Here is a 27,870-nt window from a genome sequence, read left to right as displayed (position 1 = left end):
CTATATAATGTTGCACATAACCCAATACTGGCTTAGTCATCTAGCTGTACAAAACATTATATATCGCTAAATTCTAGCATCTAGAAGATTTGTCCTGTGTGAGGTTTATTTTTTCGACGTACGCGTAGATCGTAATATTTCTATTTTAAGAGACACGACGAGTCCCGAATAATATTTTTTCTTCTTCTTCTTATTATTATTATAATTATTATTATTATTATTAATATTATTATTATTATTATTATTATTATTAATATTATTATTATTCCACATTCTTCTTCTCTCGATCATTTATTTATTACGATCGCATAATATAGGTAGATGAAATCAATTCTCTCGAAATCAAATTTGTTTTTTCTTTTTTTTTATTATTACATCGTCATAATTTAAATATCATTTATATTCTACTGTATTATTATTATGAATTATTTATTTCAACGTAAAAGATATATTATTCATTTCAATGATAAACAAATGACCGGAAGGGGAAGAAGTCGAACCGAATAATTCATTAAATCGTCTTTTTTTTATTACGCAGTCTCACACTCTTTATAATATATATATATATATATATATATATATATATATATATATATTTGCAATCTACACGCACCGAATTATTTGCAACAATCGAAACGCAATTTGCCTCGCGTGCACTTTTATCGCGAGACTTTAAATCAACGTGCTTCTATTTCTCTCTTATTCATTTTTCTTATTCATTCTTAATACATGATTTTTTTTTTTTTAAATTCTTTTTCTCGTTCGCTAATGCATCATCATCATCATCATCACCCACGTCTATCGATAAGAAACAAGTAATTTAATTTTGTTTATTACTTATCCTTATCCCCATTCCTCTTTCCTTCTCCTCTCTTCCTCATATTCGATTTTCGATTTTCGCACTATCGCGATTAAGTACATTAAAAAATACCGCTACATCGCTCGAATATAATCGGTGAAGCTTACATAGTGTTTGAGTGTGGTCGTCGGTTCGGAAAGTCGATCATTTCGATTATGAGACCCCACCCCCCACCACCACCACCATTTTGTAAATTATTATTTCTTTATATCTCTATATCGAGAGATGCTTCGCATCTGTAACCGTATACATGACTCTCAACAAAGATTCTCTTTTTCCTTTTTTTTTTATTCTTTCTTCTTTTTAATTACGCTCTCGACAATTCTTCGTCTTTATTTTTTTTTTGCCTTTTTTTCTTAATACGTTGACCAACGCGGCGCGTCGCCCCATCATAATTTGGGCAACGGGTTCAAATTATTCCATTAGCTTGAAGTACTTTTAAAGAAAAGAAAAAAAGAACAAAAAACAACAAATTACGTAAAAATTCGATAGAAAGATAAGGTATTCGATAGTAGTAACGTAATTAATAACGTTTAAAAGCTGACTCCCTCTCTAAGACAACATGCTGTGCGTATTTTTTGAACGATCGTGACATTTTTTTCATTTTCATTATTATTATTATTATTATTATTTATTATTATTATTATTATTATTATCATTATTATTATTATTATTAATTTTCTTTTTAGCAGCGAGAGAACGCAAGAAAAAAAACATCTTTCGCTTCACGTTTCGTCGCCTAAAAAAGCGTTACTTACTTACACATTACTTTTTATTTTTTTTACTTTACTTTACTTTACTTTACTTTACTTATTTCGTTTCACACTTCGTTTTACGCTCTTAACATTGTGTGTATCATCGTATTATCCGTGTGTGTGCGCGCGCGAGCATGTTTTTCATTTCTTTTTTTCATTTGATCGATCATCGAATTCGCGTTTTTTAATCCGAACTGTACACGATTGATTGATTTCCCTAAACATCAATCGACGAATTACAACACAATAAACGCGCGGATTTGTCGAACAAAGATTGCAAATCATTTATTTATTCGTTTTTTACGTTTCGTTATCTGGTGAGACACGTACGCTCTCGACACGCATACACGCGCGCACGCACACACGATTATTTTAATTATTCATTCATTTATTTATTTATTTATTTATTTATTTATTCTCCCTCGTTCGTCTAAATCGAGAAAAAGGGGATTTTGACAATGGAGTGAAAATTTCAGCAAGTCCTTCTCTCGGCACGTCAATTTATAATATAGACATTACGTTATAGTTTTATTTTTTTTTTCCTTTACTTCTCGCTTTTTTTAAAATTCCTTTTAAGCAATTCTTTTTATTTATTATATTTTTACTTTTTTTCAGACAAATTCCACGAAGCTTCTACAATATTTTTGTTTCCCCCCCTTTATTTGGATCTTCCATTTTAATCCTCGTCTTCTTCTTCTTCGTCATCTTGATTCTATTTTTTCTCCTCCTCCTCTTCTTCTTTCTATATTTTTTTTCTCTATACGGCTCAGCTCTTTTTTTATTCACATTTATTATACGCTCTATTCTCGCATTGTTTTCTTTTCTCCGTTAGAGCTACGACGACATTGTGCTACTTAGGTGGGTGGATATCGTGAAGATGGGTGGGGGTCGGGGGGCGTGGGGCGTGGGGGGGAAGGCGTTAGAGTGTTACTTAATTATTTTATCAAGATCAATTAAGCTTGACGCCTCGGAGGTAGGGTCCAAGCGTTGGGGCCAGGGAGGGCGTGGGGGGCAGGACGTCACAGTTGCTGATCCCTACAAGGCACCCAAATGTTGGGTCCGTTTTGTTCGGAGATTACTTCTTTTACTTTTACGTAGATTTCTTCTGGTGTGTCTCCTTGGACGACGGCTGAAAAAAAATATGACGATAAATAATATTATAATATAAATTTATAAATGATTATATTATCAATTTGTACACTTAAGCCCCCTTTTTTTCTTATAACAGGAATAATTCATCCCTACTCACTTCCGTATTGTAACGAAATATAAACGTACGATGGAAATATTCATATTACATGGGAAAAAACCGTAACAGTATTATAAGGAGGTTAAGTGTAGCATGTAATTTTTAAGACAACGCTAAATTTTGTTTTCCCTCTCACGGAAAGAAATATATTATATATTAGAATAAGCGTATTCTCCTACCAGTAAAGTATTCCCCAAACTCCTGCTCCATTTTAAGAGCACGTTCGTAAGTCTTCTTAGCTTGTTCGTCGGTCGTTCTTTTATTCATTTCCCTATGGGACAAGGAAAAGAAATAAATTGATAATGATTTTATAACGTTTGTATCCCTTTTTTTTTGTTTTTTGTTTTTTTTAATAGAAAATCAATACTCTTATACTCTTACGAAGATTTGATTTTACTTACTTTACGGATTCGACTGACTTCGGCTTTATGAATATGGCAATAGGATAAAGTTGTGCTACTTGTAACCTCTTGATAGCATTTCCGCTGACATCAAGAATACAGTGCTTTCTCTGGAAAAAAGAAGGGGGAAAAAAAAAACAAGAAAATAATTATGAAAAAAATTGAAAAGGAAAATATAAGATCGGAATTAATCGATATATTTTTTCTATCGTTATAGAATAAAATTCTAATTAAAATGAATGAATTGTGTAAATGGTAATAGTAATTACCTTCTCGGCAACCTCTCGAACAGATGCAACAGACGTTCCATAAAGATTGTCATTGTATTGTCCTGCTTCTATAAATAAGTGATTTTGAATATCTCTTTCCATTTGTTCTCTGGATGCAATGAAGTGATAATCTCGTCCGTCCACCTCGTTTTCTCTTCTACTCCTCGTCGTGTCTAAAAAATACAATTTTATTAATAATATTATTCATGAATTTTAAAATATTATTGGCGAGGTAAGGGTGGTGTTGGCCTATAAATCATTATTTCTAAATAAAATACTTTATATTAGATTATTAGGAAAGGAAATTATATTCTTTCAGATCGAAACACAAAAATGTTTGAAATCCCATTTGAATCGTTTGTTGCTAATATGGTAAAATGATTTGAATGATACGTGAAACAAAATTATTATTCGTACGATTTAATAATAGTTATACTTATTTTTTCGTATATATTAAAATAATTTTCTTCAATATACAATTATTCATAAATTTTAAGATTATTAATATTAGTCAAACTATAATTTTAATGAAATAATATTAGGATTATAGTATTCGGTTCCGTGTTATGTTTTATTTCAAAAAATCGGAAATCAACATAAAATCCGAATATTTAAGAATTTATTTTCATTATTTGTGTTCACTTACGAGGTACACAGCTGCCAAATTTATCAGGAAATTCGTTTATGAGGTCATCGTTGATAGTATCCTTAAGAGCTCCCAGAATGATGACTGGACGTGTATACTGAATGGTGAGTTGTTGGACTGGCTCGTACGAGAGTACGTTCTCTTCGCTGCCTGCAATAACAAGTACTCACTGTCAATCTAAATCATCGATAAGAACTATCAAAATTGAAGCTGAATTCATTCTGTTAGTAAAACTTCGCGCTGACGTTTAACAAAAAAAAAAAAGAAATAAAAAAAAAATGATTTTTGTGAAAAAGGGAAAGGGGAAAACCACAAAAAAAATATAAATGAAAACAGAACAGTTCAACAACAAAACCCCAAAAAAAACAAAAAACAAAATAAAAGAAACTAAACGAAACGTAAAACAAACCAATATAAGCGTTGAAAGTTCGTTCCATTATTCGGGTTAACGAAAAATATCCTTCCACACGTGTTTGGATTCTTTTTTTTTTTTGTAAGTATTATAATATTTATTTCCTTCGTTACGGATACTTGTTTCATTTGTTTTTTCTTTTTTTTTTTTTTTTCTTTAATTGCACAACCGCAGAATAGCGTTATTCTTTAATATTTCATTTAATTTCTTTTCTATTAAACGAGCCAAGTACATGCGCTTCGGCAACTGAGTAATACACAGGAAAAGCAGGGAAAAAGAGAAACGGCTAAGCCAGCTTAGAAAACTATTTCAAAAATAGCTACAGAATCTTGACAAAAAAAACGGCTTAAGGATAAATTAGTATATATATATTTATATAGAATATTTATATATCTAGCTGTATTGCTCTATTTCTAAATAGGATTTACATTTTGCTATTTTGTATACGTATGTTCGTGTCTACTTTTTGTACGTTTGCTTTTCAAATCTAATTGTACAAGATTGACGTCACTTCTTGGCAAAGTAGAAATAAATTTCAAATTAATTTGTATAAAATATACAACGTCGTATATAATATAACCGGAGAAATAAATAAATTTTGTTATAAGAAGTTTCAAAAGAACCTCCTCGCCTATGAAATGACGTCACTTTCGCATAATCGCGTTGCAACGATCATTGATTAAATTTTTTTTTGTGAGAGAGTATTAGTTGCAGACATATATATATAGAAACAAAATGAAAATAACAAAACACTTGGGGATAATAACGAAAAAAAAAGCACGTGTCGCGACTGTCGTATTTGCGCGAAGCGTTTTTGATTTTTTTATAGAAGGCAATTTTTTTATTCGTCAGTGATTAGAAGGAACCGGAAGAGAGTGTGAGAGAAATAACAGAAGAGAAAAAAAAACAACAGGGATCAATATTAATTCAAAATTCGAATTAGTCATCCTACGATCTATTGTTTTTGCTATTTGCACTCCTGCTCACAACACATTTGCGTTCGTTCCTTGCATCTTGTTTTGTACTTATTTTTTGTTTGCTGTTTTTTTTTTTTTTTTTTTATTTATTTATTTATTCTTTTTATTTTCTTTTTAATTTCAATTTTCTGAACGAAACTTTCTCATCGTCTAAAATATTCGCTTCTCAACTTACAAAGCTCGTCACAATTTTCATCATCAACGTACTCCTTTTCCAGATAAACTAATGTCAGTTCTTCCATATAGGGCAGTTCAACGCGATACAAAATTTCTCTACTCCCTGCGACGCAAGACAAATCTTGAATGAATAAAACAGAATAGGGGAAGAACGAATACTTTTATGTTTAATGAGAATAAAATGCGATATAGTGAGAGAGATGGGATGATCGTCGAAAATTATTATCCAAAAACAAGGATAACGACGAAGACGACGACGACGACGACGACGGAAATGACGTGAAAAATTCAACGAATGATGTTTTATAAGAAAAAAAAAGAAAAAAAAAAATAATACAACTATTCGACTACTTTCCCCGATATGAAATGTAAAAATAATAATAAATAAAAAATAATAAAAATCGAATAAAATATATAAAAAAAAAAATGATTTATGTCGTTAAAAATTATCTATTATAATAAATATAATAACAATTTGTTTGTAACGATTTAACGCGCTAATGAATAAGTATGTTTTTGTTAATCAATGGGGGGGGGGGTAACACGAAATAAATGAGAAATAAAGGATAAGAGTTGTGGGACGAGAAGAAGAGACAAAGAAAATGACAAATAGGAATGAGAGAGTAATAAAATGTGAATGAAGTGGGGAGAGGAAAAATATATCGAGAGAGAGGGGGAGAGAGGGAGAGAGAGAAACACACACAGAGGATCAAGAGAGACGATTACCTTCAGTGTTAGTGTCGTCCTGGGTGTAGCACAGCATGAATGCTAGAACATAACAAGTTGAATATTTCAGTATACATTGCGTACTAATAAGCTGCCGTTAATTATCGCTACAGTTAACTAAGCATTAAAGCGCCAACTTCTTCTTTTTTCTTCTTCTCCTTTTTCATCTTCCTTCTATTTATTTTCATTCTTTCTTCTATCCGATCAATCATACATTTCTTTTTTTCTTTTTTAATAAACCGATATATATATTTCGGATATCCAAATATTGTAATTATTCTTAATTAACTCGACGTGTCCGTGACAAAGAATCTAAATCGAGTACGTACTTCATTTTTTCGGTCGTGACCAAGTAAAAAGATCGACAAAATAACAGTCAACATTTTTTTTTTCTTCTTCTTCTTTTTTTTATTATTATCTATTCCAGATATTGATTAAAAAAAAAGAAAAAACACGACACGAATTTTTACTCGTATTTAACCGAACAAACAAACAAAAAAATACACTTTTTTTAAATACCGTTTGGCGACAAATTTCAATGAAAAATTATTATTTTGATCGTTAATGAAAATGTCGTGATCACTAAAAGCAACGGGAAAAGCGATTTACCACAACGATCATGCGTACATATAAGTATATGGTTACATGCATGTATGTATATATATAATACAATATATATATATATATCAATACGTGTACATATAGAACGTACTAGATAAACTTAAAGTTCGCCAATTAAAAGCGAGTTTGTGTTTTAGAGGTATGCGGCATGCAACGATGAAGTTTTGTGCAGTTAACTAACACAGGCAAAGACTAAAATCTATTGGTTGGTCGATGGCCGGTGGAAAGTTTCAAACGCAAAATTTATACAACTAAAATACACGTGGATAAAATATATTATGTATATTATATAAAGAGTATAAAAATAAAAATAAGTAAAAAAAAATAAATAAGATAAGAGAGGTAAGTAGAAACTAAAAATGAGTGTTAATGAGAGTGTGTATGAGAGTGAATTGTTTGATAGTTTGTATTAGTATATTGAATTTTTGTTTGTTTATAAAAAACTCATTGAAAATACTTACGAGTAGGATCGGTTTCATTCTCAGGTGTTGTGGGCGACCCTACATAAGCAGGCAAAAACAAAACACATGTCACGTTTTCACATCATCAAAAAAAAACACAAAAGCTCATTCTGGAGTTAGGTGAGTATCGTCGAGAGAGAGTTTGTCCTTAAGAGATAATATTTATAATATTGTTGTTTTTAAAATTCCATTCGTCTCATTGTGTAAAGAATTATATGTATGTATCATTTATATCGTTAATTGAATTATTATAAAAAAAAAACGAGGACCATTAGGAAAATTCGATTTTTGTCATATTTTTACGTTAATTTAATAATAAAAGAGAGAGAGAGAAAAGAGGGGAGGGGAGAAAAAATGAAATTCGAAAAAAGAAATTATAACGAGTTCGGATAAGATATTTTAACGAGATGTAGATAAGTTGATCGTACATCAAGATTATTCAGTATATCATTCAGTTTGAATTATGTCACAGTAAATAGATTTACGAGAGTGGAGTATATAATCATCGCACGAGATACTAGTGGAAAAAGAGTAAGAGAGAGAGAGAGAGAGAGAGAGAGATACATACCACGAGAATAACACTTAAAACACAATGATTATAGGATTGGAACATGCACAGAACGTGCAGGACAAGTTTCGTAGAAGTACTTTTCTTTCCAATACTCACGTTCTTGATCCGAACCATCCTCGGACTTGTCATCCTTGCTCTTCATGAAGGGAAACTTCCTGCTAAACGAGAAATTCTTCTTTTTCCTATCCAACGTCGATTGCTAAGGTAACAAAATGAAAGTTAGTCATTTTATACAATTTTTTGTATATTAATGATACAAAATATTAATTTATTGGGTTAGTATTGTTTTCAATGTTTTATCATTATTTTGAAATTTTAATCATGGATGTTAATGCACGCGTATCGTATATAAATATTAAATCGATTTATATAAAACCTGTAAGTATATTATACTTTCTTTAACATTTCTAATAATTTATTTTCTCATTATTACTACTGATATTCATAGAGTGAGTATTTTGAATTGTAATAAAGTATTTATTTGTAATACAGGTGGCCAATTATTATACCGATTAATATAAAAATTTGATATTAGAAAATATTAATTAAACAAATAAATAAAATTATTAATATAAATATATTTTTTGTTAGATCATTTAATATTTTCCGATAATGAAAAATTTCTTATCCTTACATTTTTAGGCGCGTACGCATTTTGATCGTAAGAAAATATTAGGAATAATAACTTTGGACGTGTAAATAAAATTATAACTCATTCTTTTTGATTGTATAGTATAGATAATTACAGGAGTTTCTAAGGTGGAGCTTTTACCTTGTCAAGAATGACCGGCATGTGACCCTGAAACTTGACCGAACGATCCCTGGCACGTTGCTTACGTTCCCATCGCCTACGCGACGGAATTATACCAAGCCCTTCTTCTTCACCCTGAGGAGTTACTCTTCGTGCCTGCCACCATTCGTCGTCGCTTGCGTTCGTCACGTGAAGGATCTCTCCATAACGGAATGCCAATCCACGACTCGGCAATCCGTCGTCCTTATTAGGGTCGTAATCGAATAGGGCTCTTGACAAAATAATCACGTTCATTATGATATTATTAAATTTTGGTTCTTTTCGTATAAATCATTGTGTTTTACCATTTTTAAAAGCAAAATTATACGATAGAAAATTTTGTTGGCCATAGCAAATGATCCAATTTTTTGTATAATTTCAATTGAAATTTCGTCCATTTAGCTTTACGATAATTATAATTATAAAAAATCATTTTATTTATATTATTTAAATTGGTACACTAATAAATAATACAAGCTTTGTTAAAAATAGGTCACGCGTTATATGTTAAACTAAAGCTATCGATATTAGATTAAACGTTAAATTAATTTAGAAGAAGCTTTATTTCACGTTTATATATCTCGACTTTACCTTACGTAAAGAGATTTCTTCTGCGAGGTCCTCATGAGGGTACCTGTCATCATATTCTGTTGAGAAATTTGTTGTTTGAGATCATGGATCTTTGCCTCGAATCTGTTGTAATCTTCTGGCTTGTACTGTACAACGATTGTCACTGTTTGACCGGTGCCCTAAACAGATAACCGAGACCAAAAAATAAACTAACAAATTTCAAATAATTTATTGAAAATTTTCTAATATATTTTTGGTAACGTACCTTAAGGGCCGCGGCAGCCTCCTCGTGGGTGGCCGTTCGTAGGTTGATGCCATTGACACTGAGAATTTGATCGCCACGACGAAGTTCACCGCTCAAATCGGCTGGTCCACCGGCTAAGATGAATGAAATAAAAATACCCTCGCCATCTTCGCCACCTACGATGTTAAATCCCAAACCCGAGGAGCCTTTGTTCAAAACGACCGTACGAACTTCTCTGTAAAAAGACGACAAGAAAACAAACAAATAAAATAAAGCTAAGTATTATTTCGTATACGATAAAATGTATCACATCGATTAATTACAAAAGTTTTTCTCTCATTTTCTAACCCCCGTGACAAAAAAAAAACTAGTTCTTCTAAATCATTTAATTGTTTTTTGTTTTAATTTTTACTTTTATTTGTATTTTCTTTCTCTTTCTCTTATTTCGTTGCGTTTTATTGTCACAAATAGGAACACGTTCAACGAGAAGAACGACGACATTTTCGATATCGTTATCGGTTATCGTACAGAAAACCAACTGGAAAAAGTTCCTGAGGGAGATAAAACGTCAAAGTTGTTTCGATCGACGATAATTGCTTCCGGAGCGAGTCCATCGAGGCGTGGAAATTGTCTCCTTCGTTTAACAACGACTAATAATCGTACGGGTGGCTGTCTTGCAACGTTAAAAGAAAAAAAGGAGGAGGAGAACAAAAAAAAAGTAGATAAAGAAATAAGTTAGATAAATCTTGGATCTTCTTGGATCCCGTTTTTCAACTAACTATACATCATTTTATCTGGTACTTCTACAAAGATATAAAGTTTTTTCATTAACGGCAGGAGGTTTGTCAGACAGACAGAAAGAAAGAGAGAGAGAGAGTTTCTAAACTATGTTGTTGGTCATTAATTGCTTCACTTCTCCCATGATGCTTTAATTAAACTCGTAAACTCGTAAACGCGTGCCGTGTCATTTATCTTTGAATATATCTTCGGATACAATATCACATTTGAGGCATCGAGAATCGGAATGGATTAACTAGCTTTAGTGATTTTGAGAAAAACGTTTTAGAAAATTATACAAATTTTCGTCAACTTGCTTTAGGCCAGTTTTCAAAGTGGCTCCTTACATTTCTGCATTTGTAGGTTTAATAACAGACAGATTTTCAAAATGAATTCTTGAAGGATTCAATATTCAGGATATCCTCTTATTGTTAGTGACATCGATGTGTTATACTAATTGTAAGTAATACATTGTTTTTAACACCAAAACCATTCCTCTGAGGCATTAATGTGATTTAAAGTGTCCCAACTTTCTGATGCATAAATGTGGTATAGTTCATTTTGGTTCTCAACGCCTAATTTTAATCAAAAAAGAAGAAAAAGTATTGATCGATTTATCTTAAGATATATTTAAATAATTATTGTACATATATTAAAAGACACTTGAGAAACGATTGTCGGAAGCTGCAATGGCGCATTGCGGCAGAATTCTAATCACAACGAAATTAGCACGTTAATTAAGGTTCCCATTGAAATTTGACTGCTTCGAGGTTTGTTGTATGACCTCAAGCGCTCTTCATCCTACACGAGGCAACCATATTAGTACGTAGTAATGTACGGACTCAAAACTAGATTTGTCTCTTAGCCTCTTCGCCAAAATTTCGATGTACCTTCGCCTACGCACAGAATTCCTCTCGCTCTCTCATACACTCACACAAACACACACATATACACCCACACTTGTTCCTCGTTGTAATCAGCTTATAATACATTACTGTAATTTCAATGATGTTAATTCCAAATATCGAATCGAATCGAATTTTTGATTATAAACAAAAATATCATCATGGTATTATTATATAAATTATATTGCAAATATATCTCTCACATACGCAAATTCAATTACTTTCATTCATTCCAAATTTAATTCTATCATTGTTAATTGAAAAAGTTTTCATTGAAAAATATCAAACCGAGTTAATGTGATTTGGTTAATAATTGAGAAAATATTGATATCGCAATTTTGTAATAAATTTAAAAAATTTTCGTATCTCGCGCGAATATAAATATTTCATTAAAATTGATCGAAAATAAATCAAAAAATAAATGGACAAATGTTTTGTTAATAATTCGTTAATAATCCTATCGGAGTAATATTAATTCGATATTTATTAAATAAAGTTTATTTTTTCTTGTTTCATTTGCAACTACAGTCGTTCGAATAATTTTCTTTGATCGAATCAAATGCATACTACAATTTAGTACGAAATAGGAATAAATTGAAGAAACGAGAAAACAATAATCGATTATTAGTTATTATCATTTTCCATGGGTATAATTCCGATGTTTTCGAAAATCCTGCGTAAAATTCGTAGAAGATTGGTGGAAGGAGTATTTCCTGTATGTGACGAGGAACTCCTGCATGTGGCTTTCCGGAAGCTGCCACCAACCTCAACCCCATTTTATGGAAAGCACTCGGCAAGCGAGTACTCCTACAAACCCCCTACACCCCCTACACCCTCTACACCCCTGTACACCACGAGCTTCTCGCTCGCGTTAACAAAGACCTCAAATTAGCGGTCGCAGTGCTATTGCAGCTATGTTTTTAGAGCTCTATTAAGGTCAGTAGCGTTGTACCAACCCTTACTATGTTCTCATCAAACATTACATACCCTCATTCATTTTTCTATTGTGTAAAATATCGAGATTTCTTGTTATTACACGAAAAAACACGGAAAAACAACAGAACGAAAAATGCAAACTTAATGAACATTTAAGTTCGCGTTATTTAATCAAATGATCAACGTAATCGAATTAAATCGCGTTGCGTAATTCGTTCGATGGTTAAATAACACGTAACAAGGATTAATTCAAAAGATAAATGAAATTTCTTGTATTAGTAACATCTGTATATAAAAATAATAAATGTATTTATTTAAGCGAGAGAGAGTATAGAGTAGTATAATGGAAAGATAAAAGTGACATGCTAATTAAAACAATGTTCTTGAACCAAATAGTGTTCCCTCTTTATTTAACACGAATTCAGGAAAGTAGTACGTCATGCGTGGTCGGGATGATCGATTGAAAAATATAGAAAACATTTATAAAAGTTAATACATGAGATGTATTGAAAATAAATCAATTTAATTCGATAATAAAAGAAAAAAAATAATAATAATCAAATAAATATTCAAAGTTTTCTTTTTTATATTGTTTAAAAATATAATTTATATACATGTATAAATTAAGAGAAATCAAGTTTTATTTCGTTTTAAATATATTTCTATTGTAATATTATTTATATTCGCTATTATAATACTATCCTCTTTTTCTTTTTTAATAAAGAAAAAATATAACAGAAAAAACAAAGAACACGATATAGTATCGAGACAGTATAACGAACTATTGGAAATATTTCACAAAGTAGCACACACACATACACCCATACACACACACGTATACACAGGGGGATTACATGCATGAATGTAAGCGAACTATATATGCGTCATTTGCTTGTCCGTCGTCACCTCGAACGCTTGACGTCATTTCCATGCATCTGCATAACGTCCATTCACATTAAACGGATCACGAGCCGTTCGAACATGCTGAACTTTGTCAATGAAGGGACACACAGGGGAAAGGGAGAAGGACGAGAAGAAAGGGGAGGACTACAAAAAAAAAAAGGGAAATATTTCTAGTCTTCCGAATATATCGACGCGTCTATAATTATTTTCGTCATTTAATGAAATCAAATTCGCTCGTTGTTTAATTATTTTACAGAAGAAAGGAAAAAAAAGAAAAAATCACTAGCAATGAAAGCGTCCATTGAAAGCTTTCCTATATCGGGAAAGCAAAGGAAAAAAAAAGGAAAAGAAAAGAAAAGAAAAGAAAAGAAAAGAAAATAGAAACGAGGTCAGGTCGAGTGAAAAGCTCTTGGCATGTAAGAGAGAGAAAAAAAAGAGATATAAAATGCAGTGAAAACTGAATTGTAAATCTGTTTGGCGGGAAGCCTATGTGTCCAGCTGGTCAGTTCAAAACTACGCGTACGTGTACAAATAGAAAGATAGAAAACAAAATGATATATATGGATACGCGTATATGTATGTGCATGCATACACACACACACACACACACGTCACAGCATTCACATAGAGTTATAGAAATACACTCATGTATTTGCATTGGGTGTTTCACGAAAGGACACGTCACACTCACTCAACTATATCTCTATCTCTATTTTTTGTTTGATCGTGCGCAGTGTTGGTCAGCGTACAGGTGACACACACAGAGATAGACAGACAGACAGACCATACGCGTTCGATGTGCGCGTATGCGCGTGTATGCGTGTGTCAACGAGTAGTAAAAGAGGGAGGGAGGGAAGGTAGGAGGCCACGTTGTCCTCTCTCTCTTTCTCTCTCCTTCTTACGCACCTTCCGTCACGTTTCACGCAGGTACTACTATTCGCGGTGCGTTAACAACACCACCAATCTCTCCACCACCACCACCTTCGGCCTTTTCTCCACTTTCTCGCTACAATCGAACAACAACAACAACAACAACAACTAACTAACTAACTAATAATAGCTAGTCAGTAATAGTATTAGTAGTATTTAGTAGTAGTGACAGCAGCAGGTGGCAGCCACCCTCTCGAACGATTGGAAAGTTTCCTCGTTGAAGGTGACATTCGAGGAAGATCATCACTCGCTCTATCACTCTTCCACGAACACACGTTTTTTTTTCTTCATATGTATCAGAGAAAAAGGAATTAGAGTAGAAGAAGAAGAAGAAGAAGAAGAAGAAGAAGAAGAAGATAAAGATAAAGATAAATACGAGAAAGAAATTTCTCTCTGAAACTTTTGGCGTTTGTCTTTTTCCCTTATTTTCTTGTCTCTTTTTTTTCTTTTTTTTTTTTTTTTAAATTTTTACCTTTTACAAATTTTTTTGGCCCCCCCCTCCTCCCGAGTAGTCGATATGGAAAAAAGTCTCAATCGAATGATCGATATTAAAAATGATATAGAAATAATATGTTATTAGTAAAATTTGATCAGAACACTGAGCCGGATCTCGCGTAGATCGTTCTCGAGGGCGTCGCGACGGATTAAATGCCGCATAGGTGGCCGTCGTGTCGCCATGCGCTGCGCCACCTCGACGTTCCTACTACCCCTTCTCCTTTCTCATCCCCTAGCTGGAGAGGAGAACCAGCAGTGAGCGAGCTATCATCAGATCGATAGAAATAAGCTGACTCTCGCACGCTACCGACCTAGACTCCTCTCTCTCTCTCTCTCTCTCACTCACTCTCCTACTTTCTGTTTCCTCCCTCTTACTCTATCCCTTCCGACCCTCCGCCCACATTTCCTCTTCCACTTCCAAACCAAACCAACCAACCAACTAACCAACCACCCACTCACCCATCTCTTTCAACAGAAAACGAAAGAGTTACGAAACTAGGACACCTAGTCCCAATTTCTTCCTACTTACTTACTTACTTACTTACTTACTTACTTACTTACTTGACTGATTCCTTATCCTTATCACTGATTTATTTTCTTTTTTTACTTTCTAAAAGATAAGACATGTATTCTCGCGTTTAGGTAAGGACAAATTTGAAGTCCGTTGATGATGGAATTTGAATTTGTTTACGCAAAATGTTTCTTCTCTCATTGAGATTTGATTTGAGAATGAATTTTATACGTTTTTATAAATGAATCCTTGTAAATTTGATCGATATTAATTTTTGTTATTTATTCTTTATTACTTTTTAAAAGATTAAATGTTTCTTTTGTTTTGATTAAGCGAGCTAATTGTTAAGACAATTTTATTTTTTATTTTATTACTTTTTATTACAAGGTTTCTTTTCTTTTCAAATAATTAAGATATAGTTTTATACGATATCAATAATACTTAAATCTATTCTCATAAAAGAAATATCTTTTATGACGTAAATAACAAGACGGTTATGTTATTTCACGTAATGTTACGTGAGATCTTCTTTATTTTTTTTCTCCCTATTTTAGTCTCTCTCTCTCTCTTAAGGGGAAGTACCCTTCGATCACGTGAAATATCTGACTCCACTGCGGATGATCCGTGACAGGGGAAGAGACATCAAAGATTTTATCAAAGCACGAGAGAAACCTTGAGATTTCAATCTCGAGTGATATGAAAGGGGAAACTTGTAAAGTACCGAAGAAAGAATCTGTCTCCCTTACTCTCCCTTCTCTCTCTCTCTCTCTCTCTCTTTGAGGAAATTGAAAACTTCCAAAGTTATTTTTTTTTAAAACACTTCTTATAAAACCAAGCTTGCGCATATTTATTTTTGTTCCTTTCTTTCCTGTATATAATTTATTAAAACATATTCTTTTTTCATTCACAGTTAATCGTTATTAATTTAACGTACAAGTTGTTTTCTTTTTTTTTTCTTTATTTTTAATATCATTCTTCGGTTTTGAATATTTTTAAGAGAATTGAATAAAAACGCTACGAAGTTTTGTGAAACTCGCTTAGTTAATTAAACGAACGTCTTAATTATTTTTCTAACTAGGATAATTTAAAATTCTACATCATTTAAAAAATAACACTTTTGCAAATTTATCCGACCAATTCGTTAAGTGTCAACACTTAAAAGCGTAAGTTGTTAACAATATAACTAATTTGAATTCGAAACGCGACAAGGGTACATCGAAGAAACGAGGATTTCCTTTTTCAATCGTATTAGTAAAACAATTTTACGTCGATTTAACATTTCCTTTTATACTTGTCTCTTATTTCCGTTCTTGGTATCCTTGGTGGACACAGAAATGCACTTTAGAATTGTCCATTCTCTAAACGAGTGAAAACCTATCGCTTCGAACGAAAACGAGCTTAATCAAAAAAGAAAAAAAAAGAAAAAAACTATTCCATACGTACATATATCCATCCACGAAAATATTTTGTATCTCTCCTTTCTTTTCAAATCTTTTATAATACAAAAACGAGAGAACGAATCAATAAATAATAGAATCAACTCAAACTACATCGGATATTCGACAAAAAAAACAAAAAAAGAAATATACACGTCGAACGATACAAAATACGAAGATTAGAAGAATACCCCGAATTTGCTTTTACTACGATAACAGGGGAGAAAAAAAATATAAAAAAAAGAGAAATTAAAATTCTACACCCCCAATGGCGATATCGTAAACGAATATAAAATTTCTATTCGTCTAACTCGTCGAATCGAAATTAACTTCGTACAGAAAATTACTTCGCAACGTATACGAAAGAAAAAAGGCTATTATTCTTTTATTTTATTTTTATTTTTTATTTCTTTTATATCTTTCACTCTCTCTCTCTCTCTTTCTTTCCTTCTTTTTTTCCTTCCTTCCTTCCTTCTTTCTAAGTTCTATTCTTTTTTGCTTTACGCGAAATTAATCGTCTCTACGTCGTTCGCTTTGAAGGGGGTTGTTCGACTAAGAGGATCAGCAAGGGTTACCCCTTCCTTATAGGTCGAGCTTTCGAGCTTTGCTATGCATCTTGATCAACCGTGGACAATCTGATGAACACAGACTGTCCGCGATGAAGCTACACAAAACACGTCACTAGTTGCAAATCCCCCCTCCCCTACCCTAAACCTTCCCCTTCCCCCCACCTCTACCTCCCTCTCTCCACTTCCCGTTATCCCCTTACCCTTTCTATTCTGACTATACGTTTTTTTTCCACCACCTTCTCGTCCACTGAAGCAAATTGCAGCATAGCGAAACAGTGAGGGTGCTCGTGACAGTACAATTTAGCGAAGTCTCGTACCGACAAAGAATTTAATTAATTTCCGTTACGATCCTCCTTTCGTCGCTTTTATTTTCTTCTCTTTCTCTTTCTCTCTATAGATATATATATATATATGTATGTATGTGTATATACACATACGACTATCCAATCCTTTTTTCCTTCTAACTCTATCAGTCTATCTGTCTTTCAGTCTTCATATGCAGTTTTTTCGGACAACGCAATTATACAAAACTCAATAAATATTTCTATTCGAATACAATACTATACAACAGTACGAGGGATTTTTATTTGTTTTTGTTATGTGTGTGTGTGTGTGGACGCATGTATTAGTATCTCTCATCGTTGAGGGTCCGATTAAAAAAAAAAAAGAAAAATGTTATTTTTGATCGGAAACGCCATAGCGTCCTATATTAAATATCGCACAGGGTGGGGCTAGTAGGGGTGGAGGGGAGATCATTCTGTAACGAAATAATTGGAAAAAGCAAACGCTCGTATTTTATAATATAGCAAATAGATGTATGTATGTATGTATGTATGTATATAGGTATATGTATATATAGAACAAAATATCTGTATATATAAATGTATCTTTTTTTTTTATATATGGGAAATACTCAAAATACATACGTACATATGGGAAAAAAACTCATCGTAACGAAATCGACTCGTAGCAGGATGTTGACGTTTTATTCGATTTATTTAGGGAACGTCGTGAAATTTTGATTCTGTCCGAACGATGAGAAAGAGAGACGAAGAGAAACATTAAAGTGTTTGAGACTGTACAGAACAGACGAACACAGAGAGAGAGAAAGAGAGAGGGAAACAGGAATTATGGGGTTTCTGTTTACGACGGATCGTTGATGGAAGCAGTGACGCTTCTGAAATTCCACGGTGGTTTCTACCTTGTCTACCCTTGTCTTCCGCTTTGTCGAGTTTCTAAACTCATTTTCTCTCTCTCTCTCTCTCTCTCTTTATGTGCCTGTTTCTATTACGATTAGGATTTATCATGGTAAAATATTTCATCTTTCTTGTTTAAATTTTTCTATCAAATTCTCATTCGATATACACAAATTTATTTCTTCGAGTAATACAATAAAATAGTTTTAAAGGTTTTATAATAATAATTATCATTCGGAATTGTAATATCAGTTGAAAATTATACTCGTTCAGAGATCTATGTAATATGTTCGCTACATTCCATTTCACCTTTCTCTATATATTATTACGATTACTATATAACTACTACCTTTACTACTTCTACTATTATTACTACTACTACTACTATTACCATTCCAATCATTGTCATTAATATTTTCCTTGTAATTATATTACGTTTCATTACGTTATGTTATATTATATGTTTCATTTTATTGTATTACGCTATGTTTCATTATTATACGTTATTTAATATTATATTATTTTAATTATTAGTATCAAAAAAAAAAAGTCGTTTCAGAAAGTTTTTTTATACTTTTTCTTATTAATTTTATATGCACTATATTTTGTATTATTATGGTAATTTTTTTACCGAATAATACGCAGTAAAATAACATTAACAAAAAATGAAAAAACATATTGTAAATGTAAAACTAACACACAAGCAGGAAAATAAAAATAAGAATTAGCACTATATTTTGTATTATTATGGTAATTTTTTTACCGAATAATACGCAGTATATAAAAATGTAATAATACAGTATGGATCGTGTATATTATTCGGTAAAATAACATTAACAAAAAAAGAAAAAACATATTGTAAATGTAAAACTAACACAAGCAGGAAAAATAAAAATAAGAATTATTTGTGATATACTTTGTAAGATAATCTCTTGGACAACCCTCTCTGACAGTTGATTTTTATTTGAATTCTAAAGACCACGCCCATAAACCTTCCAAAGATATTTTCTTTCAGTTGCATTCTTCCAAACATTCCGGCTAACACATTCCAACGATCGAGCCCTTTAAACATCCTAATTAAGAACTTAGTATAAGCTTAGACGTACCTATACAAATTAAATCATATTCTTATTCTCCAACTCTCATTCTCCTACCCCTCGCCCTACCCCATTACATCTACCGCAAACAAAATGATACGTTAGAATGAAAGATATTGAAATCTATTCAAAAAATAACGAATGAACCGATACGGTAGTGGTAAGATTCGAAAGCTCGTTCGTCACAATTACATTGCCATTTCAGTCGTGGCAAGTAATGACTATTAATCCTTCTCTTCTTTAATACTCTCTCTCTCTCTCTTGCTTTTCCTTGCACGATTCTAGTCGTTAAACAAAAAGAAAAAAATCTCTCAAATGAGTCATTACGAGTTAAACCGCAACCCATCTTTTCTTTCTTTCTTTCTTTCTTCTTCCCATCCACTGTCACCGTTTCTCTCTCTCTCTCTCTCTCTTTCTAGAAAACTGTTCGATTTCTTGACTTTCTCAACTGCAAAGAATGACCTCCTCTCCGTAACATTTTTATCCAACAAATTATATTCCAGTAATTGTTTTTATATTTGCAATATCGTCAATCATTCGTTCGATCATTTGATTCTCTCTTACGTGTGACGACGAGGTTAAAGGTCAATCGATAAAACCGTCGCGTTTTAACTAATACTAACCTTCGGTTTAGTCACCAACCAGTCGAATCGTTTAATAATCGTTCCTATAAACGACACGGAGAATCGTTTAACCCAAATTCCAAAGATGACTACGTTACGTTAGAGATAGAAACGAGACGTACCAAACGTACGTATCATCATCGAGGGATAATGAAAATGAAATAAAGATGCTAATATATCACGATAATTAAATGCTTTTTACTTTTTTTTTTTTTTAATTTAAATAAATACGCTGGAGTAGGCTGGAGGCTAAGTTTCATTCGACCTCGATTCAAAATCTTTTATTACTTCTTATTACTTCTAACTCGCAAAAGATTAACGATCGTTTTACGATTTCCTTCTTCTTATTCCACTCTCCTCCCTTCCTTACTTCCTTCCTTTTATCCTCTTTTTAGTTTTTTTTTTTTTTTTTATACATGGCGTATGTGGTAACGAAATGGAAACGATTTTCAGTCTTTACCAACTTTCATCTATCTTCTGTTTAATGGATTTTGTAATTATTTATTTATTATTATTGTTATTATCATTAGATTGACGTACGTGTCCGAGGGTGTGATAGTATTATTATTTTCCGGTAAACTAAACAGGATGTTACGTCAGGACAATTATTATTACGGAGTTTATACTATTTTATTAATGTTGTTGAATTGATTCGAATGAAACTATTACGTAGGAATCGTTATTAATTATACGATTATTATGGATATTAAAGTAGACGTGGTCATTTATTTTTGTCACGTAGTATGTTTGTGAAAGTATGAAAATAATTGTAGGAAATTAACGAAAGATACGGATTCTTATATTTCTTTTCTTTGTAAATTTTCGAATAATTCGTATAAAGTGAAAACAATTTGATTTGTTGTATGCATATATATTGATAATTAAATGAAAAATGATAAAAGAAAATACTAAACAATTGATAAAATATTTAAATTTAAGTAAACACTATTGAATAATAAATAATATTATAATAACTACATGCACAAAATTTTATGCTCTAATAACTGTATGAGTTGCTTTCATGTGTAAACACGCGAGTATGCTCGGAAAATCAATAATGTGTTAATAATTGAATGAAATAATACAAATTGTGGAAAATTGATATAAAAATTCAAGTGAATACTATCAAACGAAATAAATAATATTATAACAATAACTTACACAATTGTATACTTGAATAATTATATATAAGTTGTTTTGAGATGAGTGAAGGAACAAGGAAACCGAGCTACTCAAAATTTACTTTATGTTAAGACTAGCATGATTCTAAAAGAATTTCTATTATTATAACAAATTTATAATAATATAACATGTAATTAATTGTATAATAATAATAATATATCGACTATATATTTACGTGGAACAATACTGAGAATATGTATAAAAAAGGGAAAAAAAATGGCGGTTGAATTTTCGAAGAAACAATAAATCGTAGAAAACCTGGCACCAGGTTATTTTTGCATTGGTCTTGAGACAAAAGTAGAATAGACCTTCGTCGTATGTACTCACACGAAGGAAAGCACGTGCATCACACGTGTCCGGAATTAACATACCTTCTGTTCAGCTTTCTCAAAAGTCTCCAGCCTAATGTTGCGAACGGACGAATTGGGAATATCTGTTGTCTGTTTCGAGTCATTTTACAATAAACTTCTTCCATGGAAGGATCCTATAATATCACATTCGAAACATCTTTCTTTCTTTCTTCCTTCGACACCGTATAATAAAATATATTTACAAAATATGCCGTTAGAATCACGTAACACTATAAATTATCGATATTATTTAAATATCTCGTATTTTGATTATTTTTCACACGAATTCACACACTTTTCTCTCATTAAATTTCATTATATTTCAACTGAATTTTCGTCTATTCTTTTTTCCAAATTATTAATTAAATATAAACAATAACATTGATATGTTACTTTTCAGTATATCCAGAAGTTCCCATTCATTCGTAAATTATTTTTAATCGTAGAAACGTACAAACACGATCTTGTTATAATCGTAAAATGACGACGATGAAGTTTATATGAACACGTTTGGCTCCTTTCACACATAACTGTCACACGACATTGAACTTTCTTCCTCTTTGGTCTTTCCGTCGATCCATCTCAACAGAATGCGTTTGAATTTCTCTCTTTTTCTCCCACTTCTTTCGTTCTACTACTCCTCCTCCTCCTCCGTCCTTCTTTTTCTTTTCTTCTGCTTCTTCTTCTTCTTCTTCCTTTTCTCATTCAAACTGGTCCGGCCGGAATCTGTTATTTTTAGCTTGCCGGCGTGCCGAGGCTGCTTATGGGGTCAACATCACCATGCGTGTGCCTATCCACAGTGTCTTCCACCTTCCTCTCTAGGCAATGCACCTTAGCACTTAATCTCTATCATTTATCTCTCTCTCTCTCTCTCTCTTTCTCTCTTTTTGTATTTCTATTACTCTTTATATATTTAGAAGAAGAAAAATATATATAAAATGAAATTTCTATCTTTGGAAATATATATCTGTGCCGGTAATTATGACAGTGAATTAATTATAAATCAAACAAATATATTTTAGTATATAAATCAAACTTATTATAATTAAATAAAATAAATATTATATAATTTATTATTAGTACTTATTATATATTAAAATCGAGTATATAAGTAAAATGATATATGTTTTCTACTATTGTATAATATATACAAAATAAATGATTAAACATATGAAATATTTATATAAATAAATAATTGCACGTAATAAAGTAAATAATAAATTCAATTATTTCAATTTGTGTCGATATTTTGTTTAAATAGATCAGACTAGAATTATTATTTTTGTTATGACTACTGACTGATATATTTTTAATAATTAGTTTACTCTCATAATTGCATGCATACGGGCATTATATGTTTCTAAAGATAGAATATTTATGTCTTTTTTATTTATCCGATCTATAAATTAACACTTGATAAAATCACTTTATTTTTAAACTTTCGTGAACTCGTAATTATATTCGATGACGATATAAATCTCCACGTTTGAACTTTCTTGAGTTTATAGTACAAAGGGTAACGATGATCTAATAGATTGGATTCATTGTAATATTTAGTGGTACTAGTTATCGCTTGACATAAGCTTTCACATACTTAAAAGTTTTGACCTCATTTAAATATAACAAATATTTGTTCTCTCTCAGTAATTAAATTACTCGAATAGGATTATTTGAATAATTATTGGAACAAAAAGATTCGTTAAAAAAGAATAACAAATTTATATGTTTTGTATTTAATAGACCTTAACGAGTTTTATAAAAATTTATCAATCGATTCTAATCGAGTCAAATTAAAAACTCTCTTCCCGGTTTGAATTTTTCGAATTGCGTTCCCGTTAAATTTGAGAAGCTTCACACTGGATACGCCTGTCGATACATCGCGTCCGATAGATGCAACGAATCGAAAGGCTTTTAGGGAATACTGTACATATATACATACATGGTCGAGTGCACGATACACTCTCGTTTCATAGACTTTTCCATCCTCAAAGGGAAGACAAAACGAAAGTAATTCGAGCGTGCGAAACTGGCGCAGTCTTTATGATCTCGGAGTTAGGTATAAAGTGTGCACCGGTGCACGGATTCGATGGTTTCGAAAAAGAGAATGAAAAAACTAACGAAAGAAAACAACGGAAAACAGAAAAATATCATCTCTATTCCGAGCATACGTAAACACGCAAGCGAAAACAGCTTTTTTTTTTTTTTGTTTAATCTGAAAATTGTTACCTACAATGCGAGTAATGTTACTACGAAACACACTCATACGTAGTAAATTTACGTTATTTACGAAATTGTTATATTTCTCATTTATTTATTTATTTATTTATTATTTCAAAAGATTAAACTCGCGTATAAAGTGTTATTGTAATCTGTAAGATGTTATAATATTTTTCTCGAATATTAAGCTTAGTATATTTTATAATAACATCCGTTATAATATACCAAAGTTTATATAACTCTCTCAGTTGAAATCGTTTCTAATGCTCGAATAAACAAACCGATAAAATTCGTTCTAATAATTTAACGTTCCTTCCGCGTATTTCGATTGTAATACTTTTACTCCCCCACCTTGAAGATTCGTTATTGTCGAAGAAAGCTAAGGATCAACTATATTATAACTGTTACGGTAAACGGAAAAATATGAAAAGAGAGGCGAGTACGCTTTCGAAAGATTTTTCCATAGAACTACGGTGAATGTTGTCGCGAGCAACGATCGTGAGAAAATCTTGATGATTCTTTAAACGTATATATAAAAGTAATACTGTTGTACCGGGTGTTCCAAAAGTCGCTTTATCGAATTGACAATATTTGCAATTCATTTCTCGTCAGGTATTCGCAGTGGATGTAAATTTGTGAAGCCAATACTTTTGTTTTCATCAACGATAACTCTGTAGATTTATATCTTGAAATTATTCAGACAAATAATATTGTGTTTTAATTAATTAAACAATAGGAATTTTTTATTTGTTTTTTCTTGATCGGTAGATTGACTTTTGGGACATCCTGTATGTATACATGTATGTACGAATGTATGTATGTACGTATGTATATATGTATATAGCTGGAAGGGATTAGTGTAGTTGATCGAAATGCGAGAGTTTCTGGATTATGGACGTTGCAATTATCGTTAACGATCGATTTCGATCCTTTCCTCGATTTCTTTTTTCTTTTTTAAGAAGAAATAGAAAAGTAGAGTAGCGCAATCGAAAAATTCTTGGTACTTTTTCAGAAATTACGACGACGATTAATACAAAACGAATCGAACGGGAAAAAAAAGATAAAAAATTAAATGAAAGGAAAAGAAAAGAAAAGAAAAGAAAAAAAAAACGTGTCGCTAGCACACGGAATCCTTAGCAAAAGGTGAATCTTCTTCAACTCTATTTCAATTAACGGAGACCAATTATTATTATTATTATCATTATTAATAAATGTAAATTGGGGAATCTTTTATAACGTTGAAAATTTATGAATACGCATGGATTGCTTGCTTTTATATGCAAATAACGTTGAAAATCGTTGGAAAAGTTCGTAGAAGAATCCGTTGAGAGTTTCACGGCACTAACACGAATACGAAAAAGCGACGCATTGTTTTCTGAATTACTGCGGGTCCCTTCTTATGCAAATCGATTAATTAATGCCAATGTAATCAGCATTTTTCGAATTTTATCTCCTACCATTCAAAATGACAACTTTCTCACGATCATTTTATTTTTAATCGAACTAACTTTATAATCATTTTAACTAATCATTGGTAAATTTTTATCACAAATTTATTCCGTAACCTTGAATTTAATTAAAATTTATAATTTAATGAAAACGATCGGTTATTTTTCTTTTTCTTTTTCTCTTCCTGTTGTTTCCATTATTAAAATATATTAACTTTTATCTCTCGTGTGTTCGTAATTTTTTTTTTTCTTTTTTTTTTACATTCCTATCAGTTTTCTCTAACCATGATAAAATTCCTTCTTTTTTTTATTTACTTTAATTGCTTTTTATGATCCGATAGAAAAAAAAGTTTCGACTAATATAACTTGCAGAAATATTTGCTATAAGGCAGGCTTTAGCTAAAAAGTTTTCAAACGAGTGAAAGAGAGAGAAAGAGAGACAGAAAAAAAGAGAAACAGAGAAAGAGTGAGAGAGAGAGAGAGAGAGAGAGAGAGACAGACAGAATAAGAGAATTAAAATTACGAAGTTAATTGCCCTAGAGATGCACACGGAATAAATAAAACAAAATTTCGTCTAGATAGGAGTAAAATAGTAAAGAGTTTCTGAAAAACTACAAACATTTTAAAGTATTCGTATTAATAATATAATATATATATATATAAAATTTTAAATCTTTCTTTCTCTCCTTCTCTTATTTTCTCTCTCTGCACTTATAATTTCCCTACAATTCAACTTTGCAATTATAATTCAACTTTGTTTCAACAACAACGTCATACACACACATATGTTCGAACGTGTAAGAAAATCTACATATTATATTTACAAAATAATTATTCAATAGCTTAAACGTATCTCACGATCGTTATTTAATTTTAAATGAAAATTTTCCATTCAATTTTTGTACTCAACGTAAACTATAATTATAAACGATATTGTATTATTATTAAATTCTTGTATTTACTTATGAAATACTCAATTGACTATTATTTGCATTTAAATTGCACGAACTATAACTTTTGTTAAAAACTGATCGTTTGACCGGTTGATCATATAAATAATAATTATACACGAATAATCGGTCAGAGTGTTTAGTATTAAAACAAAAATAAATATATGTATAATCACTTTGTACACGTTTTTAATTAATTACAAAATAAATAAGCACAAGATAAATAAAACTCGAGACAATTCGATGGAACGAAATTCCGACACGAGGATTAATCGATAAAGGATCAACTTTTTGTGGATCACTCCGGACACTACTGTCGACCACTAATCGACATAGATCTGTAAAAGAACAATTGTTGAATTCGTCGTGAATACACAACACGATATTCGAGTTCACACTACGAGTGCCGGTTGTGGGCAAAGTTTCGCGACCGGTTAGCACCGTACCGAAGTGGTTAACACCACGTTGGTCGTCGTACGAATGACAAATCTCAAAGCCTATTTCCTTTTCCCCCTACTCTAACTGCTACTTCTACTACTCTTCCTTCTTCTTCCTTGCCGTCTACTCGGTGAGAGCTCGAGAATTTGAGTTCTCGTCCTATTGGTCGTTTCAAATGGCTTTCCTATGCGTCACCATAGCTGAGAACACGTCGATCTCAACCCACGTTGTTGGTCAACGACAAAACTTTAACGATCTATTCCGGTCTGTAGATATTTTAAATAATATCGTTTAAATATGGTATTGATATCGATCGATCGATCATCGTTCTTTGATTTATATCCGATTTCACAGATGAAATTAACTCCGAAAATTATTATTCGGATCGATCAATTATTAATCTATTTATATTACAAATGAATTATTATTTATATTCATTGATTTATTGTACGGACACGTTAGTTTTATATTTCAATTTTATTGAATTTATACAAAAGGTATACAAAATTTGAAGTATCTTATTTTATATATTCATTTCAAAATTTCAACGTACTCGATAATTAATTACGATTCTTACTTCAATTTTAGATTAAAACGTGTTATTCGATATGGTAACGTTCTTATAATACAAAACGATCAATTATTATTCATCAATTGATTATACGTATCAATCAAATATTCATTAATTTATAACAAAAGTCAATGTATATTGAAAATTTGCGTCCATTAAACGAATGATAAATTTAGATATCTAGGAAATTTAGTTAGAAATTAAAACACGATCGATAATATCAATCATAATCACGCGATTTCAATCTATAATTTATTGAATAGAAAAAATTATTGAGCACACGGATCGGTCAATAATAAACGTTATTCATAGAACAGCCTGTCATCCAACCGGTTTTCAAAAAAAATCCGACTTGTTTACAATTAAATTCAGATTACAAGATCAATTTGATACTAATTTAAAATGATAAATCAAACAATATTGATAATTATAATCTTTTTAAAATCATTCATCGTATTCATAATTTTAAATAGGAAATTTTAAAACGTTTAACGTTAATTAATTTATTACGCGGATCAATCAAATATAAATAATTTAATTACACGAACGAGAATTAAATTGAAATTATTCGTTCGAGAATTCGTAAAAATATCGAACCTTAATTGTTA

General features: G+C 31.5%; 1 protein-coding gene across 10 annotated transcripts in view; it reads right to left on the bottom strand.

The window, feature by feature from the left end:
* Positions 1–2,361: 2,361 nt before the first annotated feature.
* Positions 2,362–27,870, bottom strand: part of LOC122521129 (disks large 1 tumor suppressor protein) — a 380,822-nt gene continuing 355,313 nt past the window's right edge. For 7 of the 10 annotated variants that reach the window (XM_043641592.1, XM_043641593.1, XM_043641595.1 and 4 more), the window contains 11 exons: positions 9,750–9,963; positions 9,506–9,663; positions 8,897–9,146; positions 8,221–8,323; positions 7,554–7,592; positions 6,472–6,513; positions 4,180–4,329; positions 3,534–3,706; positions 3,265–3,374; positions 3,043–3,134; positions 2,362–2,743 (listed from right to left, as the gene is read on the bottom strand). In XM_043641592.1, the coding sequence (XP_043497527.1) occupies positions 2,634–2,743; positions 3,043–3,134; positions 3,265–3,374; positions 3,534–3,706; positions 4,180–4,329; positions 6,472–6,513; positions 7,554–7,592; positions 8,221–8,323; positions 8,897–9,146; positions 9,506–9,663; positions 9,750–9,963 (1,441 nt within the window). In that variant the 3' untranslated portion in view covers positions 2,362–2,633. The remainder of the gene's footprint in view (positions 2,744–3,042; positions 3,135–3,264; positions 3,375–3,533; positions 3,707–4,179; positions 4,330–6,471; positions 6,514–7,553; positions 7,593–8,220; positions 8,324–8,896; positions 9,147–9,505; positions 9,664–9,749; positions 9,964–27,870) is intronic. The other 3 variants (XM_043641596.1, XM_043641602.1, XM_043641597.1) reach the window with 2 other exon arrangements.

This window comes from Polistes fuscatus, unplaced genomic scaffold (genome assembly GCF_010416935.1).
Source record: "Polistes fuscatus isolate 324 unplaced genomic scaffold, CU_Pfus_HIC Scaffold4, whole genome shotgun sequence".
In the NCBI taxonomy this organism is placed as follows: domain Eukaryota; kingdom Metazoa; phylum Arthropoda; class Insecta; order Hymenoptera; family Vespidae; genus Polistes; species Polistes fuscatus.
This window is presented reverse-complemented; position numbering and strand designations above follow the sequence as displayed.